Source organism: Musca domestica, unplaced genomic scaffold (assembly GCF_030504385.1).
Source record: "Musca domestica strain aabys unplaced genomic scaffold, Musca_domestica.polishedcontigs.V.1.1 31, whole genome shotgun sequence".
Taxonomy (NCBI): domain Eukaryota; kingdom Metazoa; phylum Arthropoda; class Insecta; order Diptera; family Muscidae; genus Musca; species Musca domestica.
Window position 1 is genome coordinate 3654113 of NW_026712309.1, and position 23726 is coordinate 3677838.

General features: G+C 31.6%; 1 protein-coding gene across 1 annotated transcript in view; it reads right to left on the reverse strand.

Moving 5' to 3' along the window:
* LOC101901133 (cell adhesion molecule Dscam2) overlaps positions 1-23726 on the reverse strand; it is a 213160-nt gene that overhangs the window by 161310 nt on the left and 28124 nt on the right. The window contains exon 2 of the mRNA XM_020035151.2: positions 12583-12924. Within this exon, the coding sequence (XP_019890710.1) occupies positions 12583-12924 (342 nt within the window). The remainder of the gene's footprint in view (positions 1-12582; positions 12925-23726) is intronic.

The window sequence follows — 23726 nt, forward strand, 5'->3', positions numbered from 1 at the left end:
ATAATTGAAAAACATAAAGAAAAACAGGATGTGTTGGTATTGTTTTGATATCCCCCTTCAGTTCAGAAGATAATAATTCATTTTTTTTCCTTCTAAAATCTAAATACTCTAAATATAGTTTGATTTTTTTCTTTCTTCTTTTCATTCAGCACAAACCATATTCAGTGCCTGGCATAAAATCCTCATCCTGATCGGTGTGCCAGGATACGACACTAACAAAATCGGCAACAAACGAGGGTATTTCACATTTCAAAACGGCAGCATTGCCACGAATGACATAGGCCTTATTTACATCGGTGTCGTAATATTGGGCAACAACTGGCATGGAAAAAAATATATATGTTTCAAACTTTAAATTATATGGAAATAAATTTGAAAAAAAAAAAATAAGAAAATTTTTAACTGAAAAACAGTAGCTGAGTGGAAACACTTCCCTTGGCGAAAACTCAAAAATAAAATAAAAATCAAAAAATACTGAAAATCAAATTATTATAAAAATTGAGATAAACAAAAAATTAATTCTGTGTTGATATTTAGTATCCTTGTTATTTTTTGTGATTTAGTGTTGGTGAGTTTTTGTTTTTGATTTCGTTGTTGAATTAACTTTTGTGTTTGTTGTGTGAGAATTGTTGATGTTAAGTGTTGGTGTTTAATTTTAAATTCAGTATTTGTGTTTATATATTTTTGCATATATCATTTGTTTATAATTTGTATATTACAATTTTCAATTTTATTCAAGAAGCCTACATTTTTGATGTCTTCAATTTGATTTACAAAAAAGTTAAAAACAATCAGTCGGTTTTGCCGACAGATGTATACCCTTGGTCAATGTTCGATTATTTAAATTTTTTTTGAATTCTGTTATGATTATTCAAATTGTTTAACTTCTATGGATATAGTAGGCTGTAAAAAATCGCTGACTTGTTTTGCGAGTTATGACAGGTAAAGGTATTGAAAATTGTGGCCCTTTGTGGATGAGGTACCAGAAGATGTTCACAGATATATATCATCTTCTCAACAGATCTTGTGTTAGCAAAAATGTTTATGTGTGTGAAATTTGAAGAAAGTTGGATGCTAATTTTGCTTTTTTGAAAGTTTTGTTTTTCAAAATCTCCCAAAAGTCCGATCTCCACCACCTTTATAACAGATCTTGCGTTGATGGAAATATTGAGATGTACCAAGTCTAAATGGAATCGGATGCTAATTTCGCGTTTTATGAGCTTCATGGATATCCAATGTTTTGACCCTTTTGTGGGGGAGGTACCAGAAGGAGTGGACCGATATATACCATCTTCATAGCAGATCTTGTTTTAGCAGAAATAATGGGATCTATGAAATATGAAGAGAACCGGATGCTAATTTCGGATTTTATGATCGTATTGGATATTCAAAATTTAGACCCTTTATGGAGCAGGTACCAGAAGGAATAATCCGATCTCTACCATTTTTAAAACAGATTTATGTTTATAGAAATATTGAGATGTGCCAAATATGAATGCAATCGAATGTTAATTTCTCTGTTCATGGGCTTCATGGATATTCAAAGCTTTGACCCTTTGTGGGGAGGTACCAGAAGGAGAGGACCGATATATTCCACTTTCACACCAGACCTTGGGTTAACACAAATATTGTGATCTGTGTAATTTAAAGTCAATCGGACATCACTTTTTATAAGAGTCGTAATTATTAAAATTTGTGGGGTAGATACTTGATGAAGTGGACCGATATTGTCCATTTTCGCACTAATACAAATTTTAAGATTTGCAAAGTTGGAGCAAAATCGGATTATACTTTCTCTATCTGTGCAGTAAAATATTTTTTTTTTTTTTGAAAATTTCGACCTATTGTTGGGAGGTACCGGAAGGAGTGGACCGATATTGCCCATCTTCGGACTCGATCTAAGTTTAATAATAATTCGATGTACCAAGTATAGACCAAATCGGATAGTCTCTTCGAGAGATATCGGGCGTACCAGCCAAACAGTCAGACGGACGGAAGGACGGACATCGCCAGATCGACTCTAAAAGTCCTGAAACAGATTTCATCCAAAGAGACTTAGGGTCTAAAACCGTTATTTCCATGAGGCACGTTTTGGCCGTATCAGGGTATAACAAGAGTTTTTATTCTAAAACGCTAAACTAAATCCCAGAGGGGTTAATACAAAACAAAAATGGAAAATATCTATATGTTTTTTTCGTTTCCTGTTTGGGAAGATATTCTCTTCGAGATATTTTGAAAAATCGTCCTTTTTAAGGAGTATCTGTGCCATGAAGAACTTTATATCAATGGAATACCAACAAAAAGGAACAAATAATTTTATAGGACTATCCAAGCCATAAAAATGGATTATAAGCACTTTTTCTGAAACACCTACAAACGAAATTTTAATAACTTTTTTAAGGACTGAGGGAGCTGAGATGAGAGCATTTTACTTGTTTTTTAAGGGAATATTAGAGAATGGCTAAAAATATTTTTTATTTTTCGTAGCAAAATTAGTACTGTTGCTGTAGATCTTTGAAGAATTTTCTTTAGAAGAATTGTTTTGAAAACTCCTTCCCTTTTTGAAAATACCCTAACATTTTCAATTTGTTTATTTTATTTACAATTCGTTGTTGTTGTTGCTGTTTTATAACTGTGCACACAAAGCTGATTTTATACAAAAATAAATCTAATTGCAATTTGGCTAGACAGCAGCAGTGTTTCACAGACTTTTCAATTCCGGTGTTGATTACAGAGTTTAGTGTAAAATATTGGTTTGAATTAAATTATTGTTTAGTGTGTTTTGGTTGTTGTTGTAGTGTTGGTTTTCGTTTTTGACTAACTAAAAAATTGTGAGAAGGATTAGGGATTATTTTCGTTGTTGTTGTTGTTTTTTTTTTTAATTTAATTATCCATTAAAATTTGTTTTTTTACACACAACATTACTACGGTTACACAGTGAAAGAAAAAAAGTGATAGGAGTTTGGGGGGTGAATAGTTAACCCTCTCTCCCACACACACACACCATATTCAGTGCCTGGCATGAAATCCTCATCCTGATCCGTGTGCCAAGAGACAACACTAACAAAATCGGCCACAAATGAGGGTATATCACATTTCAAAATGGCCGAATTGCCACGAATAACAAAAGCCTTATGGATATCCTCTTCATAGTGTTGGGAAACGACTGGAAACAGAATTGTTTTGTTTTTAAATTGAAAAAGATGAATGAAAAAATGGTTCAATTGTTAGATTACAAAACAAAAAATTAAAAAAATATTATAAATTAAAATCAATAACAATGAAAAAAAAAAACAAAATAAAATTTCTCCAAAAAACCCTTGTAAAAGAAACTACTTGCTAAAAAGGGGGAAAAGAGACAATGGCGTTGCAGTTTATGGTGAAACAAAGTGTTGATTTCTCTAAAAAATTATCGATTTTGCCAACGTGCTTTGGTTTTTTTAGTTACTCAGTATCAATAATTGGGCAAACACTCAAACACACTACGAGTTATGTAAGCGATAAACGCGCACCATATTCTGATCCAGGATAGAAATTCTCTTCACTGTCCGTGTGCCAGGAGACCACCTCAACAAAATCGGCCACAAATGAGGGTATCAGACATTTAATAACAGCCGCATTGCCGCGTATGACATGTTCTTTATTGACATCAGCTTCATAGTATTGGGCCACAACTGTACCGAATTCACAAAAGTATAAACCAACGGCAAGAGAGTGTGGCCCAAAATCAGGAGAGGAAAGAGAGATTGGGGAACAATAAATAAATTGAAAAACCAAAATAAAGGAAAAATAAGTTTTAAAAAGTCCACAGATGATGACGACGACAATTCAGCAAGGAATATTGTAAATTTCAGAGAACATTTTAGGGAACAATTTGGAAATGAAACACTTTAGCTCTCACTTAGTTTCTCTTTTCAGGGAAACTCTATGGAATAGAACAAATCTATGAAATAATTGGCATTTATTTTGAATACAATTTTATTTTGTAAATTTTGATCCTCGATCAATGTGGAAATGAAACACTTTAGCTCTCAGTTAGATGCAACTACAGCGAAAAAAAATCAAGAACAATAACTAGGAATAAAAAAATCTTAGAAACTCCATGAAATAAAGATTTTTAAGTTAACTTTGTAGAACAATTGGAATTTAATTTAGAAGAAATGAAATTTACAAAACTCATTATATTTTTAGGAAATAATATGGAAATGACACTCATTTCGATTTGACACTAATAAGAAATAAGTGATTCTAAAAACGACAGAGAATCAAAATACTCTCGACTCTATAGCGACTTAAATTGGTTTTGGAAGAGCTACAATTGCCTAAAGTTGCATTTCGGAGAGGAATGATGTGGAAATGAATAATTTGCCACTTCTCTAGTTCTTAAGTACATGAACCTAATTTAATGAAAAAACCCCTCTGTAGCCATAAGTCTTGGGGCATAAATATTTAAATAATTTCTAATAAAAAATTGTGGAATACCATGCTTTTTGGAGAATAACTGAAATTTTTATTGAAAAAAAGTATAAGTTCCAGCAATGATTTACAAACAAATTGGAACACCGTGGAAACGAAACATTTCGAAGTTTTTTTTTTTAAAGAAAAACTTAGTTAAAAAACTTAGTTTTATTATTTTTTTTTTTTAATTTGTAGGTATAATTTTGGAGAGGAATGAAATGGAAATGAAATATTTTGGAAAATTTTATTGATCTACAAGCCTAAATATGTAAGTAAAAAAATTATTTTCAACAAGAATTTAGAAAAAAGGTTGTGGAAACTCATGAAATAAAAATTATTTTTTTTTTTTAAAGGAAATTGGAAAAATTGATGTGATAATTTTTGTGGCTAACAATACCTTTGATCAGCTCATGGCCTCTGGGTATGGTTTACCCTACCCTAGAAAATTTCCCATTTCTGCCTAATTCTAAAATATTACCATCTTCCTATTCCTATAACAAATCCCACCTTATGTGTTTGGATCATTATTCAATTTAAAAAAATAAAAATCGTTCTAACAAAACATGTTGCGAAAATGAAACAGTTAAATTTTGCACGCATTTTTAACAGACATTTATTTTGGAAAAAAGTTTTCTCCTGAATTTGTGTGTAGAATTTTGAAGAGGAATGATACAAATTTGAAACATGTTCGAATATTTTATTGCTCAAAAACACAAAAATTCACGGATCTGATTTTAAAACATAAATGTCAGAGACCATTAGAAACTATGTTATGGAACGCCATGGAAATAAAACACCTTAATATAAATTCTCTTCTTTTAAAGTCAAACTTAACGCACAACAAGGAAATCAGATATGGGAAAGATGGTGCTAACTTTGATCAGCTATATTTTACCCTTCACCATTCTGTTTCAAAATTTCATCTTTCCGTCTCACCCACTGTCTTTAATTTCCACAACAAATCCCACCACAAGTTTCTTGCTCCTTGTTTTTTAAATCAAATTTGTAATACAATTTTTGAGGAACGTTATGGAATTGAAACAGTTCAATATTGGTAAATTTATTGATATAAACTAAAGTTTATTGTGGAAAAAGAATTTGTCTGAATTTATAAGAAGCATTTTTAAAGGGAATGATATGGAATTGAAACATTTTAGAATTGTTTATTTATTTCAAATCCTAAAAAACAAGAATCTTACTAAAAAATTAATCCCAACAATGTATTTACAAAAATGTTTTGGAACTCCACCATTGATCTTCTTATGGCCTTCCGATTTTGTTACGCCTCTTCTTTCCATTTTTTTTACTAGTCTAAACCTTCTTCAATTTCCATAACAAATCCCACCCCATGTTGTCTTGCTCATTATTTAATTTTACAAAATACTTAATTAAAATCTTAAAATTCCTCCATAAAACAATAGACGACAAGAAAATCTAACTTAATGAGATTAAAGCAGCCACGAACTAAACTAACTTCCGCTTCATTTCTGTACGATGGCGTTAAACTAGCGTTAAATTGTTAAATTTACCAAGAGTTTTTTATCTAATTAAAAGACAATCATAATTTTGCCGAGACAAAATGTTGTTGATTACCCATCCCCCCACATAAACTCATCAGACACAAATCATTTTTATAGTTACAGACACCTGTCTATGTCGAAGAAAGAAAACACAAACTGGCGGAAAATATGTTAATTTGTAATGGACGGTGGCCATGTTTAGAAAAACATAACAAAAATTTAACTTTTTTAAATGAGATTATACCTAATTGAAACAAAATGGAATTGAAACATTGATTTGAAGTATTACTGATATATAGCCAAAATTGTATCTTTCATGAAATTGTAATATATTTTTATGTGGTCTTCATTATTTGGAGTTAAATAAAGCATGGAAAAAAGGGGAATTGACAAAGAAATACATGAAAATTATAAAACTGAAACTAATAATAATAAGCAATTTATGTTTCCCTTGAAATAAGTTAGGAATTGCATTCTTTCCATATGAACTAAAATGGAATTGAAACACAAAAATCCTTACTTCTACAAGAAGAAAGTATATTGCTGGTTTTTATTTTAAATAACAAAAGATAAATTAATTTGAAAATTTTCAAAAAAAAAAACAGGGGACAAAATGGAATTGGAACACACATAAAATCACATCTTTCAGAAGAAAATAAATTTTATGCTTTATTTTAAATGCCATAAATTAAATTATAAAATAATTTTTACGCCAGATTATAGACATGAAACAAAGTGGAATGAAACCCAAAATTCTGATTTATGATTGAAGAACTGAAACTAAGCTAACTTTTTATTTATTTCTAAATTAATTATTGTCAAACTCAGGACTTTATAACTTGCATTTTGTCGAAGAAGGAACAAAATGGAATTGGAACATCAAAAATTCTATAAATTTTTAAATACCAACATATACTGTGTTTGTTTAAAAACATATGCTATAAGATTTGTATAAATAAAATAAAATTTTGGAATTTTATTCATGGAACAAAATGGAATGGAAACAAAATATGAATATCTTCTTAACAAAAATCCATATTTTTGCTCATGTTAAAGAAACATTAACATTAACCAAAAAACTGTTTCTATAGTATGATTTTAATCCCATCCATCCCTCCCTTCCACCCATTCCATGGATTCCACGTTAGAAAAGTGGCGTATTTTAAGAACAATTATGGTTCCATCAACACATTAGCATTAAACCTGGCCTACTTGGAAATGACAACGTCTTTTTATCACAATGAGCATAATTAATTAATCTAATTAGTGTTGAAAGCTCCCCTTTAAAGCACTACACACACCTACTCCATTCCACTACTATTTTTGAATGAATTACCATAATCTGGGTTTCATCAAATAACTCCAACCAACCATCCAAAAAAAAACACTCCTCATTTTCAATTGCCAAAAAATTACCTATTAGCGTGGGGGTATGACAATGGGAAGGGGTGTTCCTCAGTGTCTTACAAAAACAACAAGTTAATTAATCACAGAAGTAAACATTGAAGATAATAACCAAAAAAAAAAAACAACCTCAAGTAGTTGAATACACCTTATTATGGGCTAGGTGTGAGAGTGAGACTCATCAAGATTCGTAGGTAACCAAACAAACCCACAGCTACATTTTTGGTAGACATGTTTAGTCACATTAAATTATCAAGTTTTTGGGGAGGGGAGGGAGTATTCCATATTCTGCTATTATAAAACCTGGACAAAAAAGAACTCCAGGAAGCTCTTAACTATCCCTCTACCATTTAGACCCGGAAAGTGCCAAGTTTAATATATTAAATATAACATTTTACAAGCTGTTGCTCTAGCCATTCAACTCTTCTTATGGTTTTCCGTTCTATTTGTCTTCCTCGTCAGTGTTTTTTTTTTTTTTTTTTTGTTTCTTCGTTACTTATTTGTTATCGTTTAACCTGAGAAAATGTTAAACATATCTGCTAAGTACATAGACTTCGAGAGGCATGTAGCTACTTTAGTCCCATGCCCCACTCCACACACCACATCCCACCCCGGCTGGCTTGTCGTCATCATAACGATAATGTGTCACGTCATCTCGAAAGCCAAAGTTATGATGATGACAATGATGGCTACTGTGACTAAGCTTTCATGACATGTCATCTAATAATCTATGGTCTAGGAATTGCTGGGGTATGGTTGGAAGGGTGGGAAAGGGAGAGGGGGAGAAATATGTACCTATTTTTTATGACCAGCTTTGTACACCTGTTTAAGTGGACTTCTTTAGAAAGGGAATTTAAGATGTTTGTATGTTTATTCTACCTCTTTAAGCTTTTTAAGTTTTTAATTTACTTTTTATTGTAAATTAAAAAGAAATACCTATTATGTTTCACTTCCACTTCGTTTTAAACGTCCATTCTATGATTTTTTATAGGTAAATAGAATATGATTTCCATAGGAGAAATCCTTTTCAACTTGGCTTAATATCCTGATATACCTAAAACATCCCCATCAATGTAATTCTAACCAATTTTGTCTCATTTCCCATGTTGTTCCATGTTTTATTGCATCATAGTTATGATGTAAATTTAAATTTCAAAAGCCAAAAAGCATTCATATATCTTCTGAGAATAAAAATGTATTAATTTTGTGTATTTTCCTTCAAATCTAAAATTTTTGTGTTTCAATTCCATTTTGTTTCATGTCTGGAAATGTTTTGTTTTCCCAGTTTTTATGGTCCTCCATTTTTTAACAGATAACATAATTAAATTCATACATGGGTTTCAATTCCATCTTGTTCCTAGACCCTTTGCTTAGTATTTTTCAATTTGCCTTAATTTAATAATTTACAAAAAAATATTTCTTTCTACATATCTTATCCTAACAAATATTGTTTCTTTTCCATGTTGTTTCATTACACCATAGTTATGATCCAATCTGGAAATTCTGCAAAAAAATACATTCCTGTAGACTCTGAGTATAAATATTGAGTTTTGCTTTTGACTCAAAATTTTTGTGTTTCATTTCCATATTATTTCATTTGTTGAAGTTTCGTATTTCAGTATTGTGGATGCAGCAACATTTATTTTACCAAAAATTCTCATAAAAATCATAAATAAATGTATACATATGTTTCAATTCCACGTTGTTTCTAACTCCAGTGCTCTACAGAAAATTGAATGAAACTTAAAAAAATCTTCAAGTGTCACCTTTGGTTCCGTCATAGTTTAACAATTTAAATAAAAATGATTTTCGACTTTCTCCTACTCTTATCCTAACAAATGTTGTTTCATTTCCCATGTTGTACCGTGCTCCATTGCATCATAGCTATAATAAAAATTTTAATACTGAGAAAAATTCTGAACATTACTTATAACTTAATATTTGTGTGTTCCATTTCCATTTCGTTTCATGCCTTGAAATTCCATATTTCTTCAGTGTTAATGCTGTATCATTTATTTTTAAAGAAATTATATAAAAACATATAGGTATGATTCAATTCCATGTTGTTCCTAGCTCCAGTTAAAGAGCTTCAAAGAGAATTTAATAAGATTCTAATTTAAAATAATTTATTTTTACTTTGGACAATGAGGTAGCTAACAAATTCACAAAAAATGAAGAATAAAAACGTACGGGAGTATCAATTCCACACGTTCCACATTGAGACCTCTACTTTATTAAGAAATTTTAATAAAAATTCAAGATATAACAGCAACGGTTAACAAATGTTATAATAAATTGTTTTCACAAATGTGTCAAATATACAACCTATGGTTCAATTCCACTTTGTTTCAATTGCAGAAAACATGTATTTTTAAGTCAAAGGTTATTTTTTATTATTCCGAATAATTTCAATGAGAAGGTTATTTGTTTCAATTCCACTTTGGTCCACTAACCTAAAGCGATTTTGCTTTTAATTGAAGGAAATACTGATATTGATTAATAAGAGCCTGTAGCTTTCTAAATTAATTATTGAGGTTTTACAATCGTTTTGGTGATATTTTGTTTTCCGTGTTTCGTTTCCATATTGCTCCAAAACATTAAAAACTGATAGTTTATATGTCTTTCCCACAAAGTTTCAAATGACAATTCAATTAAATAATTTCATTAAAAACTTTGGTCCATCGAACTGAAGCGATTTTGCTTTCAATTGAAGTTAACAACTGATATTTATAATAAAGAACTTAGGCTATCTAAATTTCTTATCCGTGATTTATAATCGGTTTGGTGAATTTGTTTTCGGTGCTTCGTTTCCATATCGTTCCAAGAAATTTAAAAGCTGATAATTTCATCGTTTTAAATGACATTTTCCATTATATAAATGCTAAAATTATGGTTAATGATCTTTAATTGCATAAATTTAGACTAGTTTTACATTTTTACAAACTTTATGACAATAACCTTTGACCTTTTTCTGGGTTTCAAATTTCTTTCTTTAAAATTTCACTACACGCATTTTGTGATATAACGCTCATCATAATGCCAACACTTGATGTCAAAGTTTATGACAAAATAATCCTTTCCATATTTATTTTTTTTTGTGCTATGCCCCGGCAGTTAAACGCCATGGGGTTTTAGTCTGCAACAAAAGGCGAGCAAAAACAACAAAAGAGTAAGAAAACCATAAAACTAAGCTTGCATAGCTGGTCTATTGTTATTTAGTAAACTTTAAGTATCTCCGGCAAAAACACACAAACATATGTAAGCAGCGTTGATTATGCGCTTATCTCTACAATTCCAATTGTTCCATGAATGTATTTCCAGCAACGAAGAGCAGAAGAAGAAGAAGCAGAACTGTCATTGTCGTCTGCCTGGCAACTAAGTGAGAGCAAGGGAAAAATTTAATTAAAATGCCATTAAAATAGTGTTGTGTTCGGGAGTAAAGTTTTCTAAAGCGTTTCATGTGCGAAATTGTTGCATCATCGTCGTCATCATCATTTTTGTTGTTGTTATTGTTGTTAAGGGGGGACACACGCGCCAAAAACTCTAAAGTGTATCCTTTTTGTCTAAATGAACACACCGCGTACACACACACATTTACTGCAGAGGGAGATGTTCTAAAACACATTTCAAAGAATTTCCCCCGAGGATCTTTAAATTAATGTTTTGAGCACTGTTTTTTAGGCCCTGACATCAATTCGCAAACTTGAGGCCCACATGTGCAGGCACCCACACAAACACACGCACTGCCGGTGGGTGCAACGTACCAACGCCGCCGATGGAAAGAGTGAACACAAATTTTGAATACCAACGATGAAGTTGAAACCATTCAACAAACAAAAAAAAATGGTGTAGCTGAAAATTTTTGTTTTAAGGGCAAAAGAGAGAGAGATAGAGATAGGGAGCGAAAGATAGTAAGAAGATTTTTATCGAACAAGATTTTTATAGGAAAGGTTGCCATCGAATAACTTATCTTAAGAATAAGTTATCGAACAACGTTTTCTATAGAAAAGTTAAGAGAGAGAGAGATAGAGATAGGGAGCGAAAGATAGTAAGAAGATTTTTATCGAACAAGATTTTTATAGGAAAGGTTGCCATCGAATAACTTATCTTAAGAATAAGTTATCGAACAACTTTTCTATAGAAAACGTTGTTATCGATCAACTTTACTATAGGAATAGTTGTTATCGACCCACTTTTCTATAGGAATAGTTGTTATCGACCAACTTTTCTATAGAAATAGTTGTAATCGACCAACTTTTCTATCGAAATAGTTGTTATCGACCAACTTTTCTATAGAAATAGTTGTTATCGAACAACTTTTCTATTGAAAACGTTGTTATCGAACAACTTTTCTATAGAAAACGCTGTTATCAACCAACTCAACTATAGATAACGTTGTTATCGAACAACTTATCCCTAGAAGTAGTTGTTATCGAACGACTTTTCCATAGAAAACGTTGTTATCGAACGACTTTTCTATAGAAAACGTTGTTATCGAGCAACTTTTTTATAGAAAACGTCGTTCTCGAAAATCGTTTCTATAGAAAACGTTATTCTCAAACAAATTTTCTATAGATATCGTTGTTGTCGAACTACATGAAATAGATTACGTTGTTATCGAACAACTTATCTATATAAAACGTTGTTATCGAAAAACTTTTCTATGGAAAACGTTGTTATAGAACAACTTTTCTATGGAAAACGTTGTTATCGAACAACTTATCCCTAGAAGTAGTTGTTATCGAACAACTGATCCACAGAAGTAGCTGTTATCGAACAAATTTTCTATAGAAAATTTCGTTATCGACCAACTTTTTTATAGAAAAATTGGTTATCGAGAAACTTTTCCACAGAAAATTTGGTTATCGGCTAACTTTTGTACAGAAAATTTGGTTATCGACCAAGTTCTATAGAAAAGCTGGTTATCGGCCAACTATTCTATAGAAAACTTGGTCGATAACCAAATTTTGGCCGATAACCAGGTTTTCTATAGAACAGTTGGCCGATAACCAATTTAGTAGACCAAATTTTCCATAGTCGATCATAGTTTTCTATGGAAAATCTGGTTATCGACCAACTTTTTGATAGAAATTTTGGTTACTATTTTATATAGAAAAGCTGTTTGCCCATCTCTCCAGCTCTCTCTCTCTCTTGCCCAAATATCATCTTAAACTCTCTCTCTAGAACACTTCCAACTTACCGGCTCTGACATGGACATCACGTGATATGATCGAACCAAATTGATTGCGGGCTAAACAGGCATAGACTTGAGCATGGACTTCTTGACGGTAATCTTCGGCACGGAATGGAGGGAATACCAATTTGCCGTCGGAGGAGATTTGACGCAAACCGGGAACATCACCCACGGCAGTACCATCGCTACGAATCCAGATAATTTCAGGCATTGGGTTTCCGCTAGCTTTGCATTCGATTTCGGCGCCAGTTGAGTTGGAGAAGTCAATGCGATTGGTGGGTTCCTTTAAGAAGACGGGTCCTTTTTGGTCGGCATCGGGTGGGTTAACAGCCAAGGCTGTAGAGGATGCTGCAAAGAGAGGAAAAAAACATTAATCTTCATTCAAATTCATTAAAAACTAATCTAAAGAAATAAATAAAACATAAACGGAAGTGACCTTAAATTGTTGTGGTTTATTGCATTTTTCCTCTCCGTTTTGTCTTTTCTGTGTGTCACTTTGTGTCATTGTCATGCCACCATAGACAAAGAACAAGTGGAAAAACAAGACGTCATTGGATTTTTCTTTTTCTTTTTTCATAGTTTATGCTAAGCTTTCCGTACTAAACCTTGTGCATACAAAGTTGTATGACAACAACAAAATCCACAGCTTATCCGTCTCATTATCCAACCTCCGTCCCTCTTTCTCCTGGCAAATGCCTTTAGGGTGCCATTGTGGCAGACAACCAGCCAGCCAGTAGTCCAAAGTGTACAATTGAATGTCACGGATCAGTGAGTGGTGAGTCCAAATGCGTTTGTCATAAATTCACACAGACACAAATTCTCGACTGCACCACTACCACAAGCACAATTAAATATTTTTAAATTTTTATTTCAAAATTGTTTTCTTTTTGGTTCTCCATCTCCCGTAAAAGCACATGTTCCTCATTTAGATTTAAAAATACCATGGTCCACCTATTTTAGCGGGAGTAATTTACGCCTGCCTTGTCATCTTTGGCTTTTGCAAGACAGACATCATTACTACCATTACCATCATCATTATCATCATCTGTTCTGTTTTAATATGGAAAACCATTTATGACAGCCCTGCCATGGAGAGAAAACAAGGTGTCGATGACACTTTATAGTGTCGCTGCCGCTGAGTGCATCATCGTGCAAAGGCAAATTGTGTCTGACTTTGGTTTGTCGTATTCACATGGTTCTGATTATGGGAGTGAAGGGAGGGAGTTGTGTAGAAGATTTAAGGAAGGTGAAGTTGTTTTTACACTGTTCCAGATGCATGAATATGGTTCACTTGGAAATGTGGCGCCCGATATAAAAAGGAAAGGGATGTGATATTGAATAATAAGGATGGATTTCGTAATAAACAATACATTTTATCGGTAGATTTTAACTTAAATGTTGTTATCGCACAAATCGTCTACATAAAAGGTTGTTATCTAATTACGTTTCTTTAGAGAAGGTTGTTATCGACGAACTTTTCTATAGAAAATGTTGCTATCGACAAACTTTTATATAAAAATGTGGTTATCGATATAGAAATAGTTATCGACTAACTTCTCTTTAGAAAATGTTGCTATGTTTTCTATGGAAACAGTTGTTATCGACCAACTTTTTTATGGAAACAGTTGTTATCGACCAACTTTTCTATGGAAACAGTTATTATCGACCAACTTTTCTATGGAAATAGTTGTTATCGACCAACTTTTCTATGGAAACAGTTGTTATCGAATAACTTTTCTATGGAAACAGTTGTTATCGACCAACTTTTCTATAGAAGCAGTTGTTATCGAGCAACTTTTTATAGAAATTGTTATTATCGAGCAACTTTTTATAGAAATTGTTGTTATCGAATACCTTTTTTATATAAATAGTTGTTATCGACCAACTTTTCTATAGAAATTTTTGCTATCGACCAACTTTTCTATAGATATAGTTGTTATCGATCAACTTTCCTATAAATAGTTGTTATATTATATAAATAGTTGTTATCGATCAACTTTTCTATAGAAATAGTTGTTATCGACCAACTTTTCTATAGGAATAGTTGTTATCGATCAACTTTTCTATAGGAATAGTTGTTATCGATCAACTTTTCTATAGAAATAGTTGTTATCGATCAACTTTTCAATAGAAATAGTTGTTATCGATCAACTTTTCTATAGAAATAGTTGTTATCGATCAACTTTTCTATAGAAATAGTTGTTATCGATCAACTTTCCTATTGAAATAGTTGTTATCGATCAACTTTTCTATAGAAATAGTTCTTATCGATCAACTTACGTTTCTTTATCTTGTTATCGATCAACTTTTCTATAGAAATAGTTGTTACCGACCAACTTTGCTATAGAAATAGTTGTTATCGACCAACTTTTCTGTAGAAAAGGTTGTTATCGACCTACTTTTCTGTAGAAATAGTTGTGATGGACCAACTTTTCTATAGAAATTTTTGCTATCGACCAACTTTTCTATAGATATAGTTGTTATCGATCAACTTTCCTATAAATAGTTGTTATATTATATAAATAGTTGTTATCGATCAACTTTTCTATAGAAATAGTTGTTATCGATCAACTTTTCTATAGGAATAGTTGTTATCGATCAACTTTTCTATAGGAATAGTTGTTATCGATCAACTTTTCTATAGAAATAGTTGTTATCGATCAACTTTTCAATAGAAATAGTTGTTATCGATCAACTTTTCTATAGAAATAGTTGTTATCGATCAACTTTTCTATAGAAATAGTTGTTATCGATCAACTTTCCTATTGAAATAGTTGTTATCGATCAACTTTTCTATAGAAATAGTTGTTATCGATCAACTTACGTTTCTTTATCTTGTTATCGATCAACTTTTCTATAGAAATAGTTGTTACCGACCAACTTTGCTATAGAAATAGGTGTTATCGACCAACTTTTCTGTAGAAAAGGTTGTTATCGACCTACTTTTCTGTAGAAATAGTTGTGATGGACCAACTTTTCTATAGAAATTTTTGCTATCGACCAACTTTTCTATAGATATAGTTGTTATCGATCAACTTTCCTATAAATAATTGTTATATTATATAAATAGTTGTTATCGATCAACTTTTCTATAGAAATAGTTGTTATCGATCAACTTTTCTATAGGAATAGTTGTTATCGATCAACTTTTCTATAGGAATAGTTGTTATCGATCAACTTTTCTATAGAAATAGTTGTTATCGATCAACTTTTCAATAGAAATAGTTGTTATCGATCAACTTTTCTATAGAAATAGTTGTTATCGATCAACTTTTCTATAGAAATAGTTGTTATCGATCAACTTTCCTATTGAAATAGTTGTTATCGATCAACTTTTCTATAGAAATAGTTGTTATCGATCAACTTTTCTATAGAAATAGTTGTTATCGATCAACTTATCTATAGAAATAGTTGTTATTTCTATAGAAATAGTTATTATCGACCAACATTTTTTATAGAAATAGTTGTTATCGACCAACTTTTCTGTGGAAATAGTTGTTATCGACCAACTTTGCTATGGAAATAATTGTTATCTATGGAATAATTGTTATCTATGGAAATAATTGTTATAGTTGTTATCAACCAACTTTTCTATGGAAATAGTTGTTATCGACCAACTTTTCTATGGAAATAGTTGTTATCGACCAGCTTTTATATGGAAATAGTTGTTATCGACTAACTTTTCTATAGAAATAGTTGTTATCGACCAACTTTTATATGGAAATAGTTGTTATCGACCAGCTTTAATATAGAAATAGTTGTTATCGACCAACTTTTCTTTGGAAGAAGATGTTATCGACCAACTTTTCATTGGAAGAAGTTGTTATCGGCAAGCTTTCTTCTATAAAAAAATAGTTTTTGTCCATATTTTCTGAAAATATTTTTGATAACATATTTTATTAGGAAAGTTCGTTGTCAACCAGACATCAATACATGCAGAACACCTATATGTCGATTGTGTCTCCTTCATTTAAACCCCCCAGTTGAAACTTATATAGCCTTTGTCAGGAGTGTAAGCTTCAAAATACTCCCTTCCCTACTCCTTTCTTTAGTTGCTGCATTTATCTTCCGTTTTTATACTTTCTTAAAGACAACCTAAGGGTATGGTGGAAAAAATAACTAAAGGTAGCAAAAGAGTCAACAGAACTGACAAAAAAATGCAGACAAAAAGAAGAAATTACGTAATTGTTTTGAGTTCAAACACACTTCTACTCTCCTCACTAAGGGGGTGCAAATCTCTGACACATGCCTTAGAATAACATTTTTAGATTAAAATACGACGATGTCAAGGGAGTTGATATATATACAAGGGAGGAAAACCCATGAGTACACTGTAAAAGGATGTTATTATTGTTGACGTTTTTTCATTTTCTTTCCCAGCAAGGTATTGATAAAATTTTGAATTTTCGAAATAGAAATTCCTTTCCTTTTCATACTTGCCTCATATCAGCCAAAACAACGTGATTTGGGTTTTTAAAAACTCATGCAATTAAATTATACGAATTTACGTCTGTTGTGTATTATTATAAAAACAAAAACATAAACACAGAAATTCACACAACTTGTTTGACCCTCTTGGTCACACAAAATACCGGCTCCATTCACAGAAATCCAGGCACAAAAAACAATCATAAAAACACCTGCTTCAAATTTTGGTATACCTACATGAAAAATAAAGTGGCTCCAAAATCGAAGAAGAAGCACAAATAAGTGTGGACAGTAAGGATTGCAAAAAATGGAGAAGAATTTTAATTTAAAATCTCATACTCAGACCATTCTCAGCTATCGCGTGTAATACAAATAACGCAAGAAACATTGAAAATATTTTGCAAAATTAGAAATAATCTTAAGTGTGTTTTGTTATTAAGACTTTATTTCCCACTTCTTGCCCCTTTCCTTACTCCTTCTATTCACAACTCTCACTTATAGTTCATCAAAAAACGGCAGATGTTTCAGACAACAGCTGCATTTCATTGGGGCCATCAGACACTGATACACTTACACACACATAAACTTATCTTCAGACACGTCTTCCTTCCTCCACAAAAGCGAACTACTGATCTCTGCTCAATATGTGACACCACAAAAGAGCTATGGTCTGTAAATGATCTGATCTTTTTCGCTTCGATGTCGTTCCCTTTCCTCGAACAAACGGCGCAAAAGTTTTGCAATTCAAACATCAACACAACAGCACAGTTTTGTGGCAAGGGTTTGTGATTGCGATTGTAAACAACATACGGCAGCAAAACAATTCTGTGGGGAATTTAAGTTGACACAGGGGGGCAATTTGAGGGACATAATCGAAAAAAGGGTTATTCTTTTATACCGATTTAAAATATAATACTTTAATTTCAAACATACTCACTATGTTCAAAAAACAATTTTGGGCAAAAGTTTGTTATCGATCAGTTTTTTATAGAAAAGTTCGTTATCGGTCAGCTTTTCTATAGAAAAGTTTGTTATCGATCAGATTTTCTCTAGAAAAGTTCGTTATCGATCAAATTTTCTATATAAAAGTTTGTTATCGATCAACTTTTCTATACAGAAGTTGGTTATCGATCATTGTCGATAAACACTTCTATAGAAAAGTTGTTATCGATTAACTTTTCTATAGAAATGCCCATTATCGATTAACTTTTCTCTAGAAAAGTTTGTTATCGATCTAATTTTCCATAGAAAAGTTATCTATCGATATACTTTTGTACAGAAAAATTTATTATCGATCTACTTTTCGATAGAAAAGTTCATTATCGATTATCTTTTGAATAGAAAATTTCATTATCGATTAACTTTTCTATCGAAAAGTTCGTTATCGATCTATTTTTCTATAGAAAATTTCGTTGATCTAAGTCGAAAAGTTGATCTTCTATAGAAAAGTTCGTTATCGATTAACTTTTCTTTGAGAAGGTTCGTTATCGATTAACTTTTCGATAGAAAAGTTCATTATCGATTAACTTTTCGAAAGAAAAGTTCGTTATCGATCTATTTTTCTATAGGAAAGTCCATTATCGATCAACTTTTCTATAAATAATTACGTTATCGAATACTTTTTTAAAGAGAAGTTGGCTATCGATTAACTTTTCTATGTAAAAGTTAGTTATCGACCAATTTTTCTATACAAAACTTCGTTATCGATCAAATTTTTCTAAGGAAAAGCTACCAATTTGCTATTTTTATCGTGCAATTGATAAAGGCAAGTCCCAATCACTAAAATAAAATATTGTTATCGACCAACTTTTCATACTCTATTAACTTAACATGCACTGCAATGACACATTCCATCCATATTTGGTTAATTTGATATCCAATGTATTATTAACAACAAATGTGCATTAAGTAATACTTTTTTGTTGTGCTATACGATTATTCTGTATTCTATAATCGGTCTGTGAGGCAAATATTTAGAACGTTTCCGTTGTAGTAGGCACTTAAGCGAACATAATATCAATTCGCAATAATTGTGAGTGGATAAAAAACAAGTGGGGAATGGGTTTTCAAATAAATTTGACATGTGTTGGTTGTATGTTACGCTTAGTAATGAGCTTTCCACGCTTTACTTACTGAATAATACAGGGATTGAATTAAAAAGAATTTAATTTAATGTTCATTGAATTATTGTAAAATGGGTCAGAAAAGGAAAAGTCCATGCAGTTGGCGAAGAATAAAACTAAATTAAATCGTACCTTTGCTTTCACACAAAATCTAAATTCAGTTTTGGAAAATTTACTAAAATTTATGGTTAGAAAAATCCCCCACAATTGATACCTTTGAATTTAAAAAAAGTTTTCAAATTCTTTTTTTTTATCCAATCTGTGATATTGGATCCAATCCAATTATCCAATTATCCTTAAAAAACGTATTTGAAAATCTTAAATCGAATTTTTGGAATAAAAAAATATTATATTTCTGAGACTTCTTAACTTGAAAATGTCGAAGACAGTCCTATATAATATTCTTGATTCCGGGCAGTATTTTTTCAAACCGCCTAAAACATTCTCGAAAAATCCAAGGTTATCACCGACATAGTACTTTTAAAAATTTATAAGTTTTCCCTTTTGCCTTTTCCTCCTTTCTGTCCACCTACTAAATTTGACCTCATTGCAGGAAGCTTCGACCTTGGCTTCATCAAACAACTCGACCTCATTTGTCATATTTTCAATACCACCCTACACTGATATCCAAAAGAAATGATGTAATTTCTTGGTGTTAATCAAATTGTGGTGTTGTTTATTTAATCAAATATCTTAAGAATTTACAAGAAAAAAAAATTGAACATCTTGTAAAAAGTATGTAATAAACAAACATACAAACATGCACTTAAATGTTAAATAATTGTATAAACAACTCATTGTCACTTAATACTGTTGTAAGTGAAGAGCATTTCGTTCAATAACCACAAAGCAACAACAATAAAAAAAGGCGATCATAAAACTCTGTAAACAGCTACTGGGCCGATGATCGCCATGTGGCCGCTGAGCAATGCATATGGGGCCCATTTAGAAGAGATTCATGTGACAGCAAATTGATAGGGTTGATCTAATTTTTTAATGATATTTTAATTGTTTGTTTTGCATTAACAATAAAAAATCTTAAAGTCATTAGTGGCGGTTATGTTTTTAGAGAGTCCCATGGAGACCCAGTTATCGGTTAAATTAAAAAAAATAATATTTTTCTTAATTTAGAGGTCACCTCCTAAACCTAAGGGGTGGGAAAAGAATGGCAAGTGTGTTTATGAACAATTAAGGACCTTGAATATAGAAAAATGTACAACATTTTAGAGCTTTCCTTTCAGAAGAACTCCCTTTAAGAATTCCTCTCATAGTTGAGAGAATATCTGCCAACTACTTTAGATTCCATGTGATCATCCTTATCATAATCTTACAAACATAATAATAGCAACAAACACAGACATATCAATATTTATAAAAGCAACAATAACAATAAAATTGAAAATTTACTTAAGTTGCAATGGCTTCTTTTACAAAGAAAAAAGATTCGAACAATAATGACAAACAAATAAATAAAAAATTAACTGAATAAGCAAATATGGACAATGTGCGAATGTAAACAATAAAAATTAATGTCAATATTGGAGAAAATTATACAAAAAATAAAAAATACAATAAAAAGTTGGTTTGAAAAATATTCACAGAGATATCTGCGAACTCATTTGCCTTTCTTTGCAAAAGTCGTAAAGGGAGTTAACAGGTGGTCAAGAATTATTACCAAATGGAAATTACAGCTAAAATCGGGAAATTTTAGGGTATGTTAAACAGAACTCAGATCTGCTCAATTTTACTCGCGAGTGAGAAATATTAGTTAGCAAAATTGCTCGAAGAGTATGAGTTTTTAAAAGTTTGCTCTCCACTCTTTTGCTTTTTTATATGGGAGCACGAGTGACATGCTACTGTTAAAAAAATGATATTAATAAGTATTTAAAGCAGAATATTGCAAAGAATTGGTTGATTTTTTAATCATTCAAGAATATTTCTATTAAAAAAACAGTTCTGAAACAGACCATTTTTGCTTTATAAGCGAGATTGGCAACAATGATATCTGCTTGTCTATTGTTTGAAGCTGTGGGTTAAAAAATCACATATATTATTCTATGGTTTGCGAGCACTAATCGAAAATATTCTCTCAGACCAAATATTTTTACGATCGGACAGAATTTCCACGTCGGTTTATTTCTGATTTTGTCAGTTGAGACCAGACCGGCTCACCTTTAGGTATAGCGCCGTAAAGATAAATTCAAAATTATTTAGCAAAGTCACAATCCATTTTTCTCGAGTTCGAAAAGCAAAGAGAGAGAAAGAGTGAGTGTACCGGGGATAAATATTATGCCTTTATTTATAAATATTATGCCTTTATTTATAATTTTTTTTATGAAGCTGAGCTCAAATGATAGGCCTTGACCTAATGTATGGGCCACATTTCGAGATTTGTGAATTGTTTAAATATTTGTCGCTCAACTTTAAGGATTGATTGATTGATTGTCTGTCTGTCGCTGAACTTTAAGGGGGTTGATGGGGCCTCAAATGAAAGGTCTCGCGAAGTACTTTGCAAATATAGGGATCTAGGGGTTTTTTGAATTTACTAAGAAATTTGTTTTAGGAATTTCGAAAAATTCCTAATTCCGAAATTCTTTTTGCCTATACGGTTCACATGTCCGGAATGTACTCCCTGATGCCTTTCATTTGAGTTCCTTCTCAAGGCATTCATTCTTTGTTTATGTACAGAGGGCCATAAATTGGGAGTTAATGGTTCCATATTTTTTTAGATATGTTGCCGAAACTAAAAACGATTTTCAAAAAATATGTTTGCGGACCTTTCGTTTAGTCTTTTTTTATAGATTTTTATGTTAATTTATAATTTGAGATCCTCTTTCAAAATGCTTTGAATTACCTCTCGTTTACTCTTACTCTCCCTCATTATTAAACCTTTCCGAACTCGAGAAAAATTCGTTATGTTTGTATCTTTTCTGGTTAAATGAAATGTTCTGTTTTAGAACTTGCAAGAATTTAATTTATGATATCGAAAAAACTATTCAAAAATGTAGGTTGTTGCAGGTTCTGAAACAGAGCATTACATATATATTTACCAACATATATCACGGTACCTCCTGATTTTCATCTCATTGAAAATGTCCTTCCCATTTTCCAACCGAGCTATTCCTTGTTTGATATTTAAGGATTTCAGTGTATTGAAAATATATCGGACAAATATTGCCAATCTGGTTCCGCCCTTATATGACGGGACCATACAACAATAATAATATGCCCTCTTGCCAAATTTCAATGTAGAGCTGTTATTTGTTCTAGCCACTATTTAGAATATATTGATATTTGATATTTCCAAGATTTTAAATTCCAAAGTACGAAAGTTGGATCTCAATCATATTCCAGTTTTTAAGATTAAAATTTTACGAGATGTTTCATTTGCAACATGGTAGAAGAATACAGGTAATCGCATCGACACAGCTGCAGGGACAATGAACTGTCAAAACAATTTTAGAATTGAAATTTTTTAATGAAATTTAATAAAATTTATAAAAAATTATAAAAAAAATGCATTATATAACAACTTCCGATTGGTTCCGTATTGGAAAACATATACAAATCCTCTTCTTTTTGGAAAAAAGAGCATTTCAATATTTTTGACATATAAATGTTCCCAAACATCTGCCATGTTTTGCAATTTATTTGACATTAAATTCGATTTTTTTTAAATTTTGAGTTTTTAAGCATTTTTTTAAAACTCCATAAGAACTAGCAAATTTTTTTCACATTTACTGTTCCACAGTGTAATCTATAGGCTATGTTTCAATCCCTGCCTAGTTAATATATTTTAGAAACTTCCACTTTCATTTAATGGCTACCTCACAGAAATGTGGTGTCAGGCAGCCTAAAACTAAAACCCATAGCCATGAGCGAGAGTCTAATCAAATATGACTTAATTCACTATTTCCCTTTCGACAATTTTCTATTCGTTTGTTTTTTTTATGCTGCTGTTGTTTTTATTTTAAAATTAAAAGTAATTAAGAATGAATTCAGGCTACAACAAAAAACTATGGCAAACAACATTAAATACAACACATGTTGTGTAGTGGAGCCCCGCCGTTTAGATATCAATTTGACATCAGATTGTCAAATGAACAACGAACAACAGAATAGTGGAGTAGATGGTCTCCATAGAAACAAATACTCAGAATTTTATGCTCCTCTATACAACAAACGATCGCAAAACAATCAGACTGACTAATCAACCAACCAACCGCCTGTCACGGCTAAGCTAATTCATTGCACATGAATGGAATGGATGGTAGGTATTCACGCTGTTGTTATTTTGCAGCTACTATCTTTATCGAATATCTTTTACCTAACCATTCATCCATCCATCTGCTGTTTACCATTCAAATGTTCTCATTTTATTTTGTTTTTTACTCTCAACAAAGAGGTGAGTGAGTAAACGTGTGTGAGAACGTGCTTTGACCATAAAATCATGTCTGTTTTTCGACACTGGTTGGTTATCGAATGTGTATTGTTGTCGCAACGTCATCCAATCATCCGTCTATCCAGTGTCAATGAATTAATAATAATTCTTCACTTTTGCACATTGCGTTTTAGTTTGACGTTTTTGTTTTCTTTATT